General features: G+C 38.2%; 1 protein-coding gene across 2 annotated transcripts in view; it reads right to left on the minus strand.

The window, feature by feature from the left end:
* GABRB2 (gamma-aminobutyric acid type A receptor subunit beta2) overlaps positions 1-17,496 on the minus strand; it is a 260,450-nt gene that overhangs the window by 164,761 nt on the left and 78,193 nt on the right. For both annotated transcript variants that reach the window (XM_036750858.1, XM_036750859.1), the window contains exon 4: positions 9,486-9,706. In XM_036750858.1, the coding sequence (XP_036606753.1) occupies positions 9,486-9,706 (221 nt within the window). The remainder of the gene's footprint in view (positions 1-9,485; positions 9,707-17,496) is intronic.

Raw genomic sequence — 17,496 nt, forward strand, 5'->3', positions numbered from 1 at the left:
AGTTACAAGAATTTCTATTTATTTCCTTTTTAAATTAGAAGATTGTAAGGAAGCAAATTTCATTTTTCTAAAGTACCATGATATACACACATTGGGTGAAATATTGCCCAAAATACATGAGCCAGGGCCTAAGTCTTAATTAATATCATACCTTAAATTACTAAAATCAAAAAATTTTAGAGCTGGAAGGGGTATTTCAACATCATTTAATCTAATTCCCTCCTTTTATGGGTGAGGGAACTGAGATCCAAAGAGGAGTGTTCACCCAGGTAGCTGTGGCAAAGTGGGACCAAATGTTATCCCCTGATCTCCTGATCTAAATCTAAGTGTTCTTATTTATTATCTTTTAGAAATCAGAAAAAAAACTGGTTTTATCTTATTGCTCCAGATGTGAAGAAGATCATTCTAAATTACATCTGTGTCAGTATTGCGTGTCTCTGTCACCTCCAGAATGGCCTTGATTTACAACAGGGCATCTTTTTAGCTGAAATTGCTGTCACTAACATTGTATTTTCTACAAAGACAATTCCTTAAGAGTGTTTTGAAAATAACTTGATTCAGTGAAGACACTGAATTAAAATAGAGATTGAAACCACTGATTTAACATAGAGGTTGAAACTATTTGGAAAACATGTACTTGATAATATTAATTAGAGTTCCTTTTGAAACTATTTGTAAAAGAATGGTATTGCCAACTCATCTGAAAGACATTTTATCAACATGCCTATGGTTGAAGGCATCATTGGTTCAGGATTCCCTGAGAGAGGTGTGGGTCCAACACTTAACCACTACTTGAAACGATAGATGATCTTTTCAAGTTCAGAGAAGGCAGTTCATGGAAAGCTAAAAGGAGACATTTGATTTTTTTCTAATCAGACTGACCTAAATTAGCTCTCAGCCCATGGAAAGAATTAAATATGAGAAAAAATGAAAGGTATTCATAAAAAGGAATTGGATGTGTTTCTAGGGAATAACTGGGGATTAGTGACTTGCACTGTGTCGTACAACTAGCAGAGTTCACGTGGAGAATTTGAACCAGGTTTTCCTGACAGCACTCTATCCATTAGGCCCACAATCTCACCTAATTCCTATTCTAAATAACCTTAATTTTTTCTAAGATTTACTTGTTTCCATGGGCTTACAGTATATGTAGTAGGTAGGTACATAGGTAGATAGATAGATAGATAGATAGATAGAGTGAGAGAGCAAGAGAGTGAGAGAGAGAGATGGACAGACAGACAGATAGATAGATAGCCAGATATATTTAATCTCCCATGTTCAGGTGCGTGCAGTGCAGCACTGGAAATATATTTGTTATTATGGTCATAGTAGAAGCAGGTAGAAAAGGGAAAGAAAGACATCATCAATTCATTAAATTATTTGTAGAATATAAGCTATGTACATGGCTCAGTGCCACAGGACTAAATTTGGACATACTTCATAGCAAACCTTTAGACAAATGATTAGTGGTGACCTTGCCAGGAATTCTAGGACATTTTTTTCCATTTAATAAATCACATTAATTAATGAATCTCAAAATTGGAAGGAAGTCTAGATATCATCTTATCTATGAAGAAACTGAAGCCCATAGAGACTGGGTTATTCATTATCACATAGCTAGTTAGTGGCAGAGACAGGAATAGAACCCATATCTTCTGAAATATGAATCCATGTTTCTTCTAGGACTGACTGACAATCTTTGCAAATTCTCCAGCGTCGGCTTTTTCTATACTAGTATATCAACAGCACAATGTTGTCTTTGCTATGACAAAATTGCTTTCATCCTGAAACATGATGGAAGAAGTGGGCATGGAAATGGGTCTCTACAATTCCTACTCCAAATACTCTGAGTTGGACAAACTGAATTTCAGAAGGTTGTCAATTGTCCAGCTTAGCCAGTGGCATTTTATAAATAAAAGTCCCTTTTATCATATTACTAAATCTTCCAGTCCACCACCTGACTGCTCCCTTGGGAGGTTGTACATTAATGCATTGCTTGCTGAGCAATGAAAAGAACAGCTGGTGTACTTTCCAGAAAGTCACTGCTATCCAAATATAATCTATCACTGTGATTAGGTCCAGTTTTACTGTGAATGTTGCTGAAGCCTTCCCACACCCCACCCCCATTTGAAAGGCATAATAGAACAAGATAGTGAAGATCTTTAAATGCCAAAGGCACTTATATTTTATCCCAGAGACAAAAGATAGCCACTGGAGTTTCTAAAGCTGAAGAATAACATAGCTAAGCTTATACCTTGGGGTAATCATTTTAGCAGTAGTGTGGGGTGGGGTGGTGTAACAACAGTGCTGCTTGCAGTTGCTGTGGAGGTGTAAGGCCAATAACAGCAGTGCACAGGAGGGCTGCTAGTAGAAGTTCCTTGATCTGTTTTTCTAAGGAAAGCAACTTTAAGGGATTAACAGTCTTACTTTAATTAAACATGCATATATCATTCACTTAGTTCAAGGGGAAAAGTCACCACTCTGAACTTCAGAGAAAACACAAACAGAAATTACAAACAGAGAAAATAACACAAATCATCAGATAGGCTTCTGTCTAACCATACAATACATACATAATCACCAGAGAGAGAAGTACCAGAATTTGGGTTTTCAAAGCTGAGAGGGGGCTCTTATCAATGGCTACCCAGAGTCTCATCTGGCCAAATAACACTAACACTCCTCCAATGAGTGAGCCCCTGAAGCAAAATGCTAACCTCAGACACTTCTTCAGGATCAGAGGGCATCACAACCATGTGACTCAAACTCATGCGACTTAAGCAGTCATCAAAACTCTTGATTGAAACAAAGGTGAGACTCAATCAAAGGCACTTGATTGCCTTTGTGCTGAGAAGCATTCCAAAAGAAAAAAACAGCAAAAAGTCCCACTTTGCTTGTACATTACAGATGGGGATGGACTGAATAGAGGAAAGATTTAAACCGAAGAGATAAATTTGGAGTTGATTTTAATAGTTAGGGTAGAGGTGATAGTTGCTATGTAAATAGAGAGGAGGAGGAAGAAGATGAAAAAGAGGAGGAAGAAAAAATGAAGAATAAGAAGAGTAAGAAGAAGAGGAAGAGGAAAGCGTAGAAGGAGGAGGAGGAAGAGAAGGAGGAGGAGAAGGAGGAGGAGAAGTACATGTGTGTTTGTGGGGGAGAGAATTACTGTGGAAATACAAATGGCAAGAATTAGCAAGAAATTAACAAGAAATGACTGATATGTGGAGTAGGAGAGTCAAGTGTGGAGTCAAGGATGTTGCCAAGGTTGTAAACTTGAGTGTCTGGAAAGACAATCATGCCCTTAATAACAGGAAGGAAGTTAGAAAGAGGAGTGGAAAGGCAAGGAGTTCTGCCTTGTATATACTGAATTTGAGATATATAGTGAACACACAACTGGACATGCCCAATAGGCAGTAATACAGCAATGGAGTTCAGGAGAGATATTGGGGCTGAACAGTTCAACCTGGGAGTCATCCCAGAGAGGTTAGTTGAATCTATGTGAGTTAAGATCATTGAGAGTACAGAGAGAGAAAGAGAGAGAGCATAAAGGACCTGTGAGAGAGACTCGAGAGGTCTAGCAACATAGAGGTTAATAGGACAAGGATAGTGATTAAATAAATATGACTGAGATACAAAAGAACTGAGTGGGCAAGTAGAGGGAGAAACAGGAGAAAAAACAATATGAAAAACCCAAGAAAGAGCGGATGTGTAGGAAGGGATGAACAGCAGGGTCAAATACTACCAAAAGGTCAAGAAGGCTTAGAACTGAGGAAAGGCCACCAGATTTAGCAATTAATAGACCAAAGGTTACTTTAAAAAGAGCCCAGACTGCAAGGGGTTGAGAAATGAATGGGTGGTAAAAAAAAAAACATGCAGGGAACAACTATACACCACTTTTTTACTTTCCCAGAAACTTGTTTATAAAAAAGCCAGACACATAGGGTGGAAGCTTGAGGAAAATGTTGAGTCAAAAGAAGGGGTTAAATAATCTTAATTTGGCCCTAAAAGCTAAAGCTAAATTGTTCATGTGTCCCTGGTTCACCTATCTCGCTTCATTCACCGCATGTTGCAGAGCTTCACTAAAAACACTAAGGCCATCAATTTAAGCTCTCTCTTACCCCCAACTCTATACTCTATTTTTAGTTACCTTATTAATTTTTTAAATTTTATTTTCAGTTCCAAATTCTCTCCCTCCTTCTTGCCTATCCCCACCCATTGAGAAGGCAAGAAACATGATACCCTTATTTCCTCATTATGCATGTTCCAACATAAACAAGAAAAATAAAGGAAAAAATAGATTTGAATCTGTATGCTAAATCCATCAGTTCTCTATTCTGGAGGTGGGTAGTATTTTACATCATGATTTCTTTGGAGTTATGATGGATTGTTGTATTGATTAGACTTACTAAATCTTTCACAGCGGATTATCTTTACAATATTGCCTTTGTTGTATAGATTGCTCTCCTGGTTTTTCTCACTTCATTTTACGTCGGTTTATATGCCTCCCCAGGCTGTTTTTTTCTGAAACCATTCCCTTCATCATTTCTTACAGCACAATAGTATTCCATTATATTCATATGCCATAATTCATTCAGCCACTCCCCAATTGGCAGGCATCGCTTCAGTTCCCATTCTTTGCCACCACAAAAAGAGCTGCTATAAATATTTTTGTAAATATGAGTCCTTTCCCTTTTTTTGGATCTCCTTGGGGTATAGACCTAGTAGCAATATTTCTAGGTCAAAGGGTATGCACATTCTTAGTCTTCTAGGCGTAGCTCCAAATTTTCCTCCAGAATCATTGGACTACTTCATTGCTCTACCAACAGAGCATTAGTGTACCTATTTTCCCAAATCCCTTCCAGCATTTGTCATTTTTTCTTTTCTATCATCTTAGTCAATCTAGGAGGATGAGGTAGTAATTCAGTATTATTTTAATTTGCCAATTCTATACATTGAATCACTTCCAGTATCATCCTTCACTCTCTCCTCCCTTATTCCAGTCTCTGAGAAAAAGTAATGCTCTCTGCAAACGCCAGTCCTACTTTCTCTCCTGACCCTGTAATCTCCTATCTCCTCAAAGAGCTTATACCTTCAAACTTATCCTCTTTTACTAATTTTCAATCTCTTCTTATGCTTTCCTAATATGAAAAACCATATCTATGTCTTCCTATTATTAAATATCCTTTTTTGATCCCTCCTTATTGCTTTTAACATGGCTGACTTTGGATAGCTCCTTGACAACCATCTCTTTCTGGGTCCCAGGGTTCTCTGCTATCCCATCTAGCCCAGAGCACAGGGAAACCTCATATTCAATCCCTCAGTGATTACACAGGATAGCAATGCATCATGCACGAGAGAATTAAGTATCATCCTTTATAACTATATCTTATTGGAAGGATGTTCATGTCTTTGGCACCAAAGAATCCTATTTCAATCGAATTAACTTTTGTTGTACTACTTATCAGTCCTTCCATATTACTGGTTCACATTTTTATTCTAAACAAATAAACAAACAAACAAGCATAAATGCCTAAATGATAGCATTTTTAGGCCACACTTCAGCTTAATATTTTACAGAAAGACAGTGAGTGGTCCAAATGGACCTGAATAATCCCTAACAAGCATAATTTCAATTAGATTTCCTTTTATTATCCATCATAAATGAAGCTTGTAAGGTTCAAAAGGCAATACTGCTCAGTACTAAATTTCCAGCAGTGAAGTAAATTGCTCTGGTATTTGTCTGCATAAGCCAACGTAGAATATTATGACATTCTTGGACATGCCCCCCCCACCAACCAATTTCACACTGAGCATGAAATGATATGCACTTGAGATGACAAATATGCTTTATATACCTTTCTTGCCCACCAAGGTTAATCTCATGAAGATAGGCATTAGGGGCAATGTTGTAATATGCATTTTGGGAGGAGGACCAGATTTGTGATTTCATTGGCACAAAAAACTTCTCATGTTGAAACAGCCTCTACCAATGCAGACTGACAACTTTTGCAACTTTTAGTCTGTAAGAGTTTCCTGAAGCATGGAGAGGTTCCGTGAATTGCCCAGGGCCATAAAGCCAGTATCAGGTATAACTTGAAGTTAGGTATTTCTAACTGAAAGGCTGGTTCTCTATCAACTTATTATGCTATGTTGCCTATCCCATATTTTACTGTAATAATAATTATAATAATATTTAAAGAAGGCAAGGAAAACAGATCAGTTTTCCAAGATTCAAAGTAACATCTTTTTATTCTGGTAAGTAGATTTACTGAGTAACGAGTTTCTCCATAGAATATTACATTATAACATGGTACATTAGAATTTCAAAAAGTTTTCCTTATAACAACATTGTGAAGTGAGTTAGTTCAAGTATTATTATTCCAAGTTTATAAATAAGGTAACTGAAGCTTAATGTTGTTACGGGATTTGTCCACACTCATACAGCTAGTAAGTGTGTGACCCCCATGAAGCCAATGGACTCTACTTCTCCCAATCTTCAGATGTCTTTGTATATATGTGTTTCTTCATTGCTATGATTTTCAATATTTTTAAATTTTTCTCTCCACCTCTGTCCACCAACACTTAGGGATGACTGTTGCCATGGAGAGCAATGATAGTGGTGGGAGCTATCTAAGTGAGGCAAATTTAGTGGCAGTAAGAAGGAAGGGACAGTCACACATGGCTGTGCATAAAAACAAAGGCACACAAGTGCCAACAGAATACTGAAGATTTTTTTTAAATCATTAAACATTTTAGTGAAATTTTTTTAAATTAAACTTTTTGTTAAGCTTGATCTCTTATGCCTGTCACTGGACCTCAAATCTCACTAGCCCTCAAATCTTTGTTGATCCTGGATTTTACCCTGCATCCTCTCCCAAAACTCCTTTCTGTCTCTGGTACTTCCATTCCATCGTGGTTGGATTTTTGCATGATATTCCTGCATTTTTCCTGGGCTAGAACTTCTTGACTGAAGTTTATCCCTACTCCCTCAAACCAAGAAGGCTCCCTCCTATTTGGTATAATCTGAGCAGCCACAGTGTAGAACTTCACCAAAGGGAAGGTGTGAAAAGTAGTAATACAATTTTTACTTGCTTTTGTAATTATTCTCCTTCCTCATTTCACCTACTTTCTCTTCATGGCCAAAGGAAAATTTCCTGCTGACATTGTCGCAGTTTCATCTATTCCTCTGGTTAAGTTCAAATGCCTGCTAAAGATCAGTGCCAAATCCTGTTTTCTCCACAAATAACATGTTAGTGAAGGGGAACGTAATCCCAATTCATTCCAAAGTCCACAATTAGTCATCATTCTCGTTAGTCTTCTTACATCTGTACCTTACTTATATTTCCCCCTTTCTTGTATGGAGCAATATCATCCATGAATTAAATTTGATTTTAAATAGTTTTCAGTCTGGATCTCCTCAAGTACATCCTACTCTCTTCTTTTCATGAAACCTCCATTCATTGTCATACTATTTTGTTGCTGAAATGCACCAAAAAATTGTCATAGGATATAATCTAAGAAAAAGTAAATTATAACACAATTTATACCATATTTCATTAGCTTATACCATAATGAAATCCCTCATGTCTTTCTGTCAGGTCAGAATTCACATTCACCCTGAAGAAACATCATAATATGACATTGTCACCAGAGTCATTTCAAAAGAAGGACACGGAAAGCTAATTCAAATAATAGACTAAGAGGTCTTCTTCTTCTATTTTAGTTATATAATGAACTCATCTCAACTCTATCCAAACCTCAAAGATCTGAGACTGGGGAAAAGGAACAACACTGAGAACAAAGATGTTTAGCAAAACACGAAGTGTAACGGAACAAGAATTAGACACATTCTCCTCTTATTTCTATTAGGTTTCTTTTACTTATATTGTATAACTGTCTTTCATATGTGAGGATGGTGCTATATACCTAGTATGAATAGAGCAATAGCAGCAGAATTTGCACTGATCCATCTATACTTTCTCACCAGGCTCCCATTGTGATCAGCGATAGAAACCTTCAAGGTGCTCATTAGTGTTCTACATTTAGTTGTGGTTGTACAGCAGAGTCAACTGATCCATGAGGTGATAAAGCCTGTAACCTTGACACTGGATTGGGATTCTAGTTTAGGTGCTAGGTCACTAACAGTGACAACTATGCCTTGTCCATTTATTCATGAAGGTAGTGCCTTGGTAAAACAATGCTCTGTCCCTCTCTTATGCACCTCTCTCATTCTTCCTCATGGGATGGACAGCAATCTTTCTCACTAGAGAGTAAGTTCCTTGAAAGCTGGAATGGAATTTTATTTATGTGTCTTCCTCAGTACTCAACACAGTGTCTTGCATATAATGCATGCTCAATAAATATTTGTTGAATGAATGGTCCCAATGGGGCCATTTTCAAAAGAAGGGAAATTAAGTTTAACTTGCAAACTTAATTGCTCCTTCATGGTGCTAATATGAATAGTTAGGCTGCTGTGGGCTATATGCAGAATGTGGAAATGTATTACAACTCATTCAGGGTTGGGAGAAAATTTGTTAAACTGCAGTTAAGGAAAGGTATCTTTTTTAATAACTTGGACAATATTGGAAAAATTAAGATCACGTAACCAAACCCAAATTTACCAATTAGTCAGAATTAAGAAATTGGTTATGCTTTGACCTAACACTCAAGAGTTTTCAGCACACAAAAAGATGGTTTACGATAAACACAATAAGAAATCAATTTAAAAACAAAACAATTTCAATCCCATATACATTGTTAATAGAATAGTTCACCAACACCTAAAAGTCTTGGGAAATTGAAATATAGGACTTTTGAGTAGCCTGCATTGAAATAAAGGGATTTTCTCTATATTACAGTGTGTTAATAACCCACATTTCTTTCCTTGTCTTTTTCAGAAAACCATAGGAATCAATCTCTGCAAAATAAGAGAAGCTTTTTTTTAAAACTTCTATGTCTTTCCAGCTGACCACGAAGCCACTGCCTGATTATGATATAAGGAATTCAGTTTAATAGCTTAACAAAAGTGTTAATGAAGCAATTTGTTCATGTTTGCCTTATTTTCAAGGCCAGCTACCTCTGGGTTAGGGGTTGTGAGAGGGCACCAAGTTCTTCCTCTCCAAGATCACATCTGACTCACTTTGAACAAGATTGACTAACAAATTGGAAATGATGCCCAGTTTCTTTTCTTTTCTTTTTTGGGGGAGGGGTGGGGGGGAATTAGCAGTTTGTCACTGCCAGCCTGTTATTATTTATTTCAATATTTTAAAGGAAGTAGCTCCAAAGTTGGCAACTGATACCTCATCGAAATCTTAGTCCTACATGTGACTAACTACTTGGTTATTCAAGGCTTACAGCTATTTATGTTGAAGATATTTTTAATTGCCTATTGGAAAGAGTAAAAAAAAACTCCCTAAGAATGTCTCCAGTTAGGCAACATAAATATGAACATAGAAAAGATGAAGTCAAAATTCTAAATTGCTACAGACCTGAGGCCATAAAGGACAGTCCCATCAGGATGCAGACGGATCATCCTATTCTTGACAGTCACCCCATGCACAAATGACTTCTTGTCGTTCAGGAAGTACGTGTCAGGCACCCAGAGCTGATCCGCTACTCTATTGTCCAACGTGAGATTTAAAGGTATTACATTATATGACAGCCTCTTATCTCGCCAAGCTTGCTGAAAGTACATTGTCAGGGTATAGTCCTGTGATTGGGAGAAGAGAAAATTATTATTTGCACCAAAATAGACTTTGGAAATAGGCAAACTACTCTCTGTGTATATAAAATGGAGTGATGCTCAGCATACCTTGTATGACTATGAAATAGAACTATTGGCGCCTCCTCCTATCTATCAATAACTGTATCAGCAAGTATACATTGAACATTCCAATACCATTATTGCAATTCCACAACTTTCCTTTCTCCTGCTGGTCTTTCACTGGAGAAGAAAGAATTATTTGGATTTAGTCTCTTTAAAGTTGCAGAGCAAAAAGTTAATGTGTGTCTGAGTTCTTGTCCCTTTAGTTACCACTTCACTATGCATATTTATGCATAATTTGTTAATGTAATTGGTAAGAAAGATGAGGTAGGTGACACAGTGGATTGAGCATTGGACTTGGGGCAGGAAGATCTGAGTTTAAATCCATCCTCATATATCTACTAGCTGTGTAACCCTAGATAACTTATTTTATATCTATCTACCTCAGTTTCCTTATCTGTAAAATGGGGATAATAATATCACCTACCTCACAAAGTGGTTGTAAGGATAAAATGTGATAAAAATTGTAAAGTACTTTGCAAACCTTAAGATGCCATAGAAATGCAATGATGGTGATGATGATGATGATGATGATGATGATGATGATGATGATGATGGACAGGGCCCTGGAAATAGAGTCAGAAATCATAGGCTCATCTCACTTAAGCCATGTCTGCCTCAGTTTCCTCATCTATAAAATGAAGATAATAGTAGCACTGACCTCCTAGCAGTGCTGGAAGGATCAAATGAGTTGTATTTGTGCAAGTTGTACTTATAAAAGCACTTTCCAAACCTTGAAGCATTCAATAAGTATGTCCTAGATTTTACTAAGTAGTGTGGCATTGAGCAGATTATGTCAGGTCTCAGAAGCTCAACTTTTTCTTATGTAACAGGAGAGCACTAATACATTCATGACCTTTCTAATGATGAGATAACATATGAAATGTACATATAAATGATTATTAAAGATGCTAGATGAAATAAAGCATTTTTGAATCCATGGAATATATCCTTAAAGTTATGTTTTATCATTTCCTTCACCTCTTTTCCCCAAATCAGAAATGTCTATGCTTGATCTCAGAGTGAGTCTAATGTCTTGTGAATTTAAAATCTAGTCACTCCCGTTTATTCTAGAAAAACAATGAAACAGTGGATAAAATACCAAAATTTTGGGCTTCTTTAAAAAACCATGTGTAAATTTGACTTAAATAATTGCTTCTCTTAGTGATTTGGGTTGTCTTATTTTTTTAATATATAGATATACAGATTCTTTTTCATCTTTTTACTGTTGTTGATTTTCTTTACTTTTGCATCATATTCATTTGCAAGTATATTCCTCTCCTTCCTCTATCCAGTGAACATTTCCTTATAAAAAAGAAAATAGACAAAAAGTTCAATCCATCAATAGCATCTGTCAGCGAATGCAACATTCCACATATGTTGGCCCTTACTTCCTGCAATGAAAGGGAAGAGATCAATTTTTTTAACCCTTTTCTGAGGCCAAGATAGATCATGATAACTACACAGCATTCAGATATGTTCAATTGTTCTTTCTTTTTTATAATACCATAGTTGTGTATACTGTTTTTTTCTGTTCCTGCTTGCTTCAATCTACATTAATTCATATGTCTTTACATTTCACATTTGTTATTTCTTATAGTGTAGTAATATTCTAAATTTGATATAGCATTCTTCAACCAACTGACATCTCCTTTATTTTCAGTTCTTGGCTACCAGAAAAAAGTGATGCTATATCTAATCTGGTAAATAAAGGAATTCTCTATCTTTGACTTCCTTGTGGTATATGTCTTGCAGTGGGTCAGTGTATATGGACATTTTAGCAACTTTTTCTAAAACTTAATTCCAATGGTTGGAATGGCTGGAACAATCCACAGCTCCAATCATAGCACAACAGTGCATTAAAGCCACCTTTGCAAAATCCCATTGAGTATTTCCATGTTTTTAAAATCCTCTCCAATTTCCTATGTGAGGTGAAACATTCCATTTAATTTAGCATGCATTTATCTTATCAGTGATTTCTGAAAAACATTTCCTATAGCTATTACTGACATTTTCAGCACTAAATTTTTCTACAGGTTTCCAGAAATTATAGTGGGCTTACAATTCAAATCTTCAAAGAACAATGGTATAGAAAATTTAAAGAAAAAATTGCAAACAGACATTTTATAAGGAATTTAGAAGACTGAGACAGAAGACTCAAGAAATAAAACAAGTAGCTACTTTTTCTCTGAGAAAGATATTAGTCAATCCCCTTTCTTGGCAATAATTACTTGGAAAATACAATTATTCTTCCTGCTAGGAGATACAGCCATTATAGTGACTTTGATTATGGGCTCTTTTCAGATTCAGAGAAGTGATTATTTGGAAGGTGTTGAGCTCTATCTATTAGGCCTTGAGATACCTTTCAGCACCAGAAATGAAATCAAGCCTTTAATGAATTGTTAAATGAATAGTAATATACTGAGATTCAGACTTACTTGATAATTTTTTATCATTTTTCTACCAAGACAATATGCACTCATATATGCTCCTGGAAAGGGATGTCAGTTATTCTGTGAACTGATGCATCAATTCTTGTTTAATTTAATTTTATCATTATACATTACAACATGGTCAGTTATGGAAATGGGTTCTACAGGGAATCTAAATAACCTCAGAAGAAATAAGTTATCTCACTCTATTTTTCCCATCTTAACTACCAACCATCGTAATTGAGGCCTTTTTTTCAATGAACAGTAAGAAAAAAAACAATGACATCCCACTCTTTCTATCAGGACACTGCCACAGTATAGGCTTATTCAAACTGAAAATATTTACAGATACAAGATTCAGGATCTTCATGACCCACGTCAGATCCATGCAAGAAGACTGGGAATTTTTTGTTATTAAATACAGTGGTCTATTAAGTTACGGGTTTGGAGAAGGGAAAATTATATATCTGAGCAACAAATACCTCCTCTCCCTCTCCAAAAAACCCAGACCAAACCAAACTAAAACTAAACAAGAAACTTTAACTTCTGTTCTATTTTTAAGGTGTTATTTTCTTCAGTATTTTTTGGGTCTCCTTTAGCAAGTCATTGACTCGTTTTCATGGTTTTCTCGCATCACTGTCATTTCTCATCTCAATTTTTCCTCTACTTCTCTTACTTGCTTTTCCAAATCCTTTCTGAGCTCTTGCATGCCTGAGACCAATTCACATTTTCCCTGGAGGCTTCTGATGTAGGCTCTTTGACTTTGTTGACTTCTTCTGGCTGTATGTTTTGGTCTTTGTCACCAAAAAGAGATTCCAAAGTCTGAGTCTGAATCTGAGACCATTTTTGCTGCCTGTTCTTATTCCCAGACAACTACATGACCCTTGAGCTTTTTGTCAGGTACGACTGCTTGTAGAGTAGAGAGTATTTTGTCCTAAGCTTGAGCGGCTGTGTTGCTTTTTTCAGAGCTACTTCTACACAGCAAGCTCTGCCACACCAGGACTCCTTCCCCAAGAACCACCAACCAGGATTGTGGCCTAGATTCAGGCAGGGCGAAGTAGTCTTTGCACTCCTGCTCTGATCTGCCGCTTAATTCCTCCTACCAGGTGGGCCTGGGGCCAGAAGCAACTGCAGCTGTAGCTCTGGAAGCAGGCTCAAAGCTGCACCACCTCTGCTGCGCCACCCTGCCCCCAACCCCAGCAGTGGCCAACCATGAACTCCTTTCACTCACTCTGTCCCAGAAGCTTTTACCACTAAACTTCTCTGTTGTCTTTGGTGTTTGTGGGTTGAGAAGTCTGGTAACTGCCACAGCTCACTGATTCAGGGCACTATGCCTTTTCTACCCAGCTCCTGGTCTGGTTGGTCCTGACACGGCCCACACTGGGCTGTGCTCCCTTCCACTCCCAGTTCTGTGCCATAGACCCCTCCCAGTGACCATCTAGGCTGTCCTTGGCTGGAGCTCTGCTTCTCTTTGCTATTCCATGGGTTCTGCAGCCCTAGCATTTGTTCAGAGACATTTTTATAGGTGTTTGGAGGGAAATCGGGGGGGGGGGAGTTTAAGCAAGCTTTCCAGCTGCCATCTTGGCTCTGCCACCCTAAAGTATCTTATAAACTATTCTATACAAATGCAAGTGATTATTAGGACTATAATACTACAGCTCTAGAATTGAAAGGGAAGTCAGAGGCCATCTAGCACAAACCCTTCATTTTATAGATGAGGCAACTGAGGCCAAGGGAGGTGAAGTTACTTGCCCAAGGTCACACAGATAACAGGAATCATAAGTGGGATTTGAAGCTAGATCCTCTAAAACCAGAGTGAGCATTCTTTCCAATGCAATGGCTCATCACAACTACAACATATCAGTCAGCAAACTTTGATAGGGTTAAAATCATCTGTACTTACTCAGTTTCTATTCTATTCCATTCCATCCCATTCATATGCATTAACTACTTACATACTGTCTTGTGGGTTTTTTTTCTCTGTTTAGTAGTTATTTGAGGCATGTACATAATGGAGATCTGGATAATAAGCCTATTCTTTGAGAGCCTGTATGAAGTGCATTAATGTGTACAGCTATTTTATTTCTCCATATGGAAGAAGCTAGTGAGCCTGCTTCTGGGAGAAATGCGGTGATATCCAATGGAATTGCCTTGAAGATAATTTGGAAAATCCTAAGCTGGCTCTATTCTGCTAACTCTGTCATGAATGTGTGCCTCTTTTACCAGCTACAGGTGTGGAACTGGAACTAGAGGCACTTTTAGGAGGATGTAGTCTGCCTCAAACCCTTTATCATGATTTGACTTCTTTAACCTAGACAGGGTCCAGTGAAAGGCAAGCCTGTAAAGAGAAAGGGCTCAATCCTTCTCCCTACTTGAGGTTGACATGTGGCCCCATGAATCAGTTTTTTTTTTTTTTTGCCAGCCTTATCATTTATTCTTTCATTTGAATTGAAGTGATTAATCTGGAGGTTACAACTCCTATTAGTTTTGAAAAGTCAAGAGAGTGACTCATCTAGGAGTACAGGAATATAGAAATCCAGTCCACTGATGGGTTTTGCACTGAGTCCAGCACTGATGTTTGTTCAAGCAAGAAGTAACCTTCCAGACCCAGGCCAAAGTTAGCTAAGAAAGGATTAATCTGGTAACAATGACACATTTGGATGTGGATTTGACTGGATGGATTCCATGTAGAAACTGTGCTAACAGCAAGCGACAGATCAAGAAGGTATAAGGAAGAATGTACTCCTGAGGTGGGGAAGTTGGCGTAATTCTGTTTTTGCTCTATTTGTGAAGTAAATAACCATTTGTTAAATTTAATCAGTGTTAAGTGGTCAAATGTCACTGGGGTGCTAGTCAGAGATTGGCTAACATTGACGGGAACATATTTATCATGGCAACATAAGCTATTAGAATTACAGAAAAGGGCCAAGATGGCGGCTGGAAAGCACAGACCAGCGTGAGCTCCCTGCTGAGTCCCTCCAAAAACCTATAAAAAATGGCTCTGAACCAATTCTAGAACTGCAGAACCCACAAAACAGCAGAGGGAAGCAGGGCTCCAGCCCAGAACAGCCTGGATGGTCTCTGGGTGAGGTCTATCCCACATGGAGCTCGGAGCTGGGAGCGGAGCGGAGTGGAGCAGAGCCCAGTGTGAGCTGTGCAGACCAACCAGACCAGAAGCTAGGCAGAAAGTGCCCTAGCCCCCTGAATCAGTGACCTGCGGCAGTTACCAGGCTTCTCAACCCACAAACACCAAAGACAGCAGAGAAGGTTAGTGGGAAAAGCTGCGGAAGTGGAAGGAGTTCGCGGTTCAGCTTCCAGTCCCGGGGGCAGCGGTGGTGGGGCAGCTACAGCGGCTGCTGCTTCTGGCCCCAGGCCCACCTGATAGGAGGAATTAAGTGGCGGATCAGAGCAGGAGTACACAGCCTGCTGAAGATCTAACCCCAGTCCCGGTTGGGGGTTCTTGGGGAAGGAGGAGTGCTGGTGTGACAGAGCTGGCACCTCCCCCCCAAATGTGGAACATAGAACTCTTTAGTCTACAAGCAGTCATACCCCACTGAAAAACTCAAGGATCAAGTTAGTTGGTTGGGAATATGGCCAGGCAGCAAAAACATGCCCAGATTCAGTCTCAGACTTTGCATTCTTTCTTTGGTGACAAAGAAGACCAAAACATACAGAGAGAAGAAGTTAATAAAGTCAAAGATTCTACAACAGAAACCTCCAAGAAAAACATGAACTGGTCCCGGGCCATGGAAGAGCTCAAAAAGGATTTGGAAAAGCTAGTAAGAGAAGTAGAGGAAAAATTGGGAAGAGAAATGAGAAGGATGCGAGAAAACCATGAAAAACAAGTCAATGACTTGCTAAAGGAGACCCAAAAAAATACTGAAAAATACACTGAAGAAAACAACACCTTAAAAAATAGATTAACTCAAATGGCAAAAGAGCTCCAAAAAGCCAATGAGGAGAAGAATGCCTTGAAAGGCAGAATTAGCCAAATGGAAAAGGAGGTCCAAAAGACCACTGAAGAAAATACTACTTGAAAAATGAGATTGGAGCAAGTGGAAGCTAGTGACTTTATGGGAAATCAAGATATTATAAAACAGAACCAAAGGAATGAAAAAATGGAAGACAATGTGAAATATCTCCTTGGAAAAACCACTGACCTGGAAAATAGATCCAGGAGAGATCATTTAAAAATTATTGGACTACCTGAAAGCCATGATCAAAAAAAGAGCCTAGATATCATCTTTCAAGAAATTATCAAGGAGAACTTCCCTGATATTCTAGAGCTGCAGGGAAAAATAGAAATTGAAAGAATCCACCGATCGCCTCCTCAAATAGACCCCAAAAAGAAATCTCCTAGGAATATTGTTGCCAAATTCCAGAGCTCCCAGATCAAGGACAAAATACTGCAAGCAGCCAGAAAGAAACAATTTGAGTATTGTGGAAACCCAATCAGAATAACCCAAAATCTGGCAGCTTCTACATTAAGAGATTGAAGGGCTTGGAATACTATATTCCGGAGGTCAATGGAGCTAGGATTAAAACCTAGAATCACCTACCCAGCAAAACTGAGTATCATGCTCCAAGGCAAAATATGGATTTTCAATAAAATAGAGGACTTTCAAGCTTTCTTAGTGAAAAGACCAGAACTGAATAGAAAATTTGACTTTCAAACACAAGAATCAAGAGAAGCATGAAAAGGTAAACAAGAAAGAGAAATCATAAGAGACTTACTAAAGTAGAACTGTTTCATTTACATTCCTTCATGGAAAGATGATGTGTATAATTCATGAGACCTCAGTATTACTGCAGCTGAAGCTGTTCTGCAGGAAGAGAAGCGGGAGCAGGTGAGGGGGAATGAGTGAATCTTACTCTCATCGGATTTGACCTGAGGATGGAATAACATGCCCACTCAATTGGGTATCTTACCCCACAGGAAAGAAGGAGGAAGGGGATAAAAACAGGGGACGATGGAAGGGAGGGCAGACAGGTAGAGGAGGTAATCAAAAGCAAACACTTTCCAAAAGGGACAGGGTCAAGGGAGAAAAATGAATAAAGGGGGATAGGATAGGAAGGAGCAAAATATAGTTAGTCTTTCACAACATGAGTATTGTGGAAGGGTTTTGCATAATGATACACATGTGGCCTGTGTTGAATTGCTTGCCTTCTTAGGTAGGTTGGGTGGGAAGGGAAGAGGGGAGAGAATTTGGAACTCAAAGTTTTAAAAGCAGATGTTCAAAAAAA

Source organism: Trichosurus vulpecula, chromosome 3 (assembly GCF_011100635.1).
Source record: "Trichosurus vulpecula isolate mTriVul1 chromosome 3, mTriVul1.pri, whole genome shotgun sequence".
NCBI classification, from domain to species: domain Eukaryota; kingdom Metazoa; phylum Chordata; class Mammalia; order Diprotodontia; family Phalangeridae; genus Trichosurus; species Trichosurus vulpecula.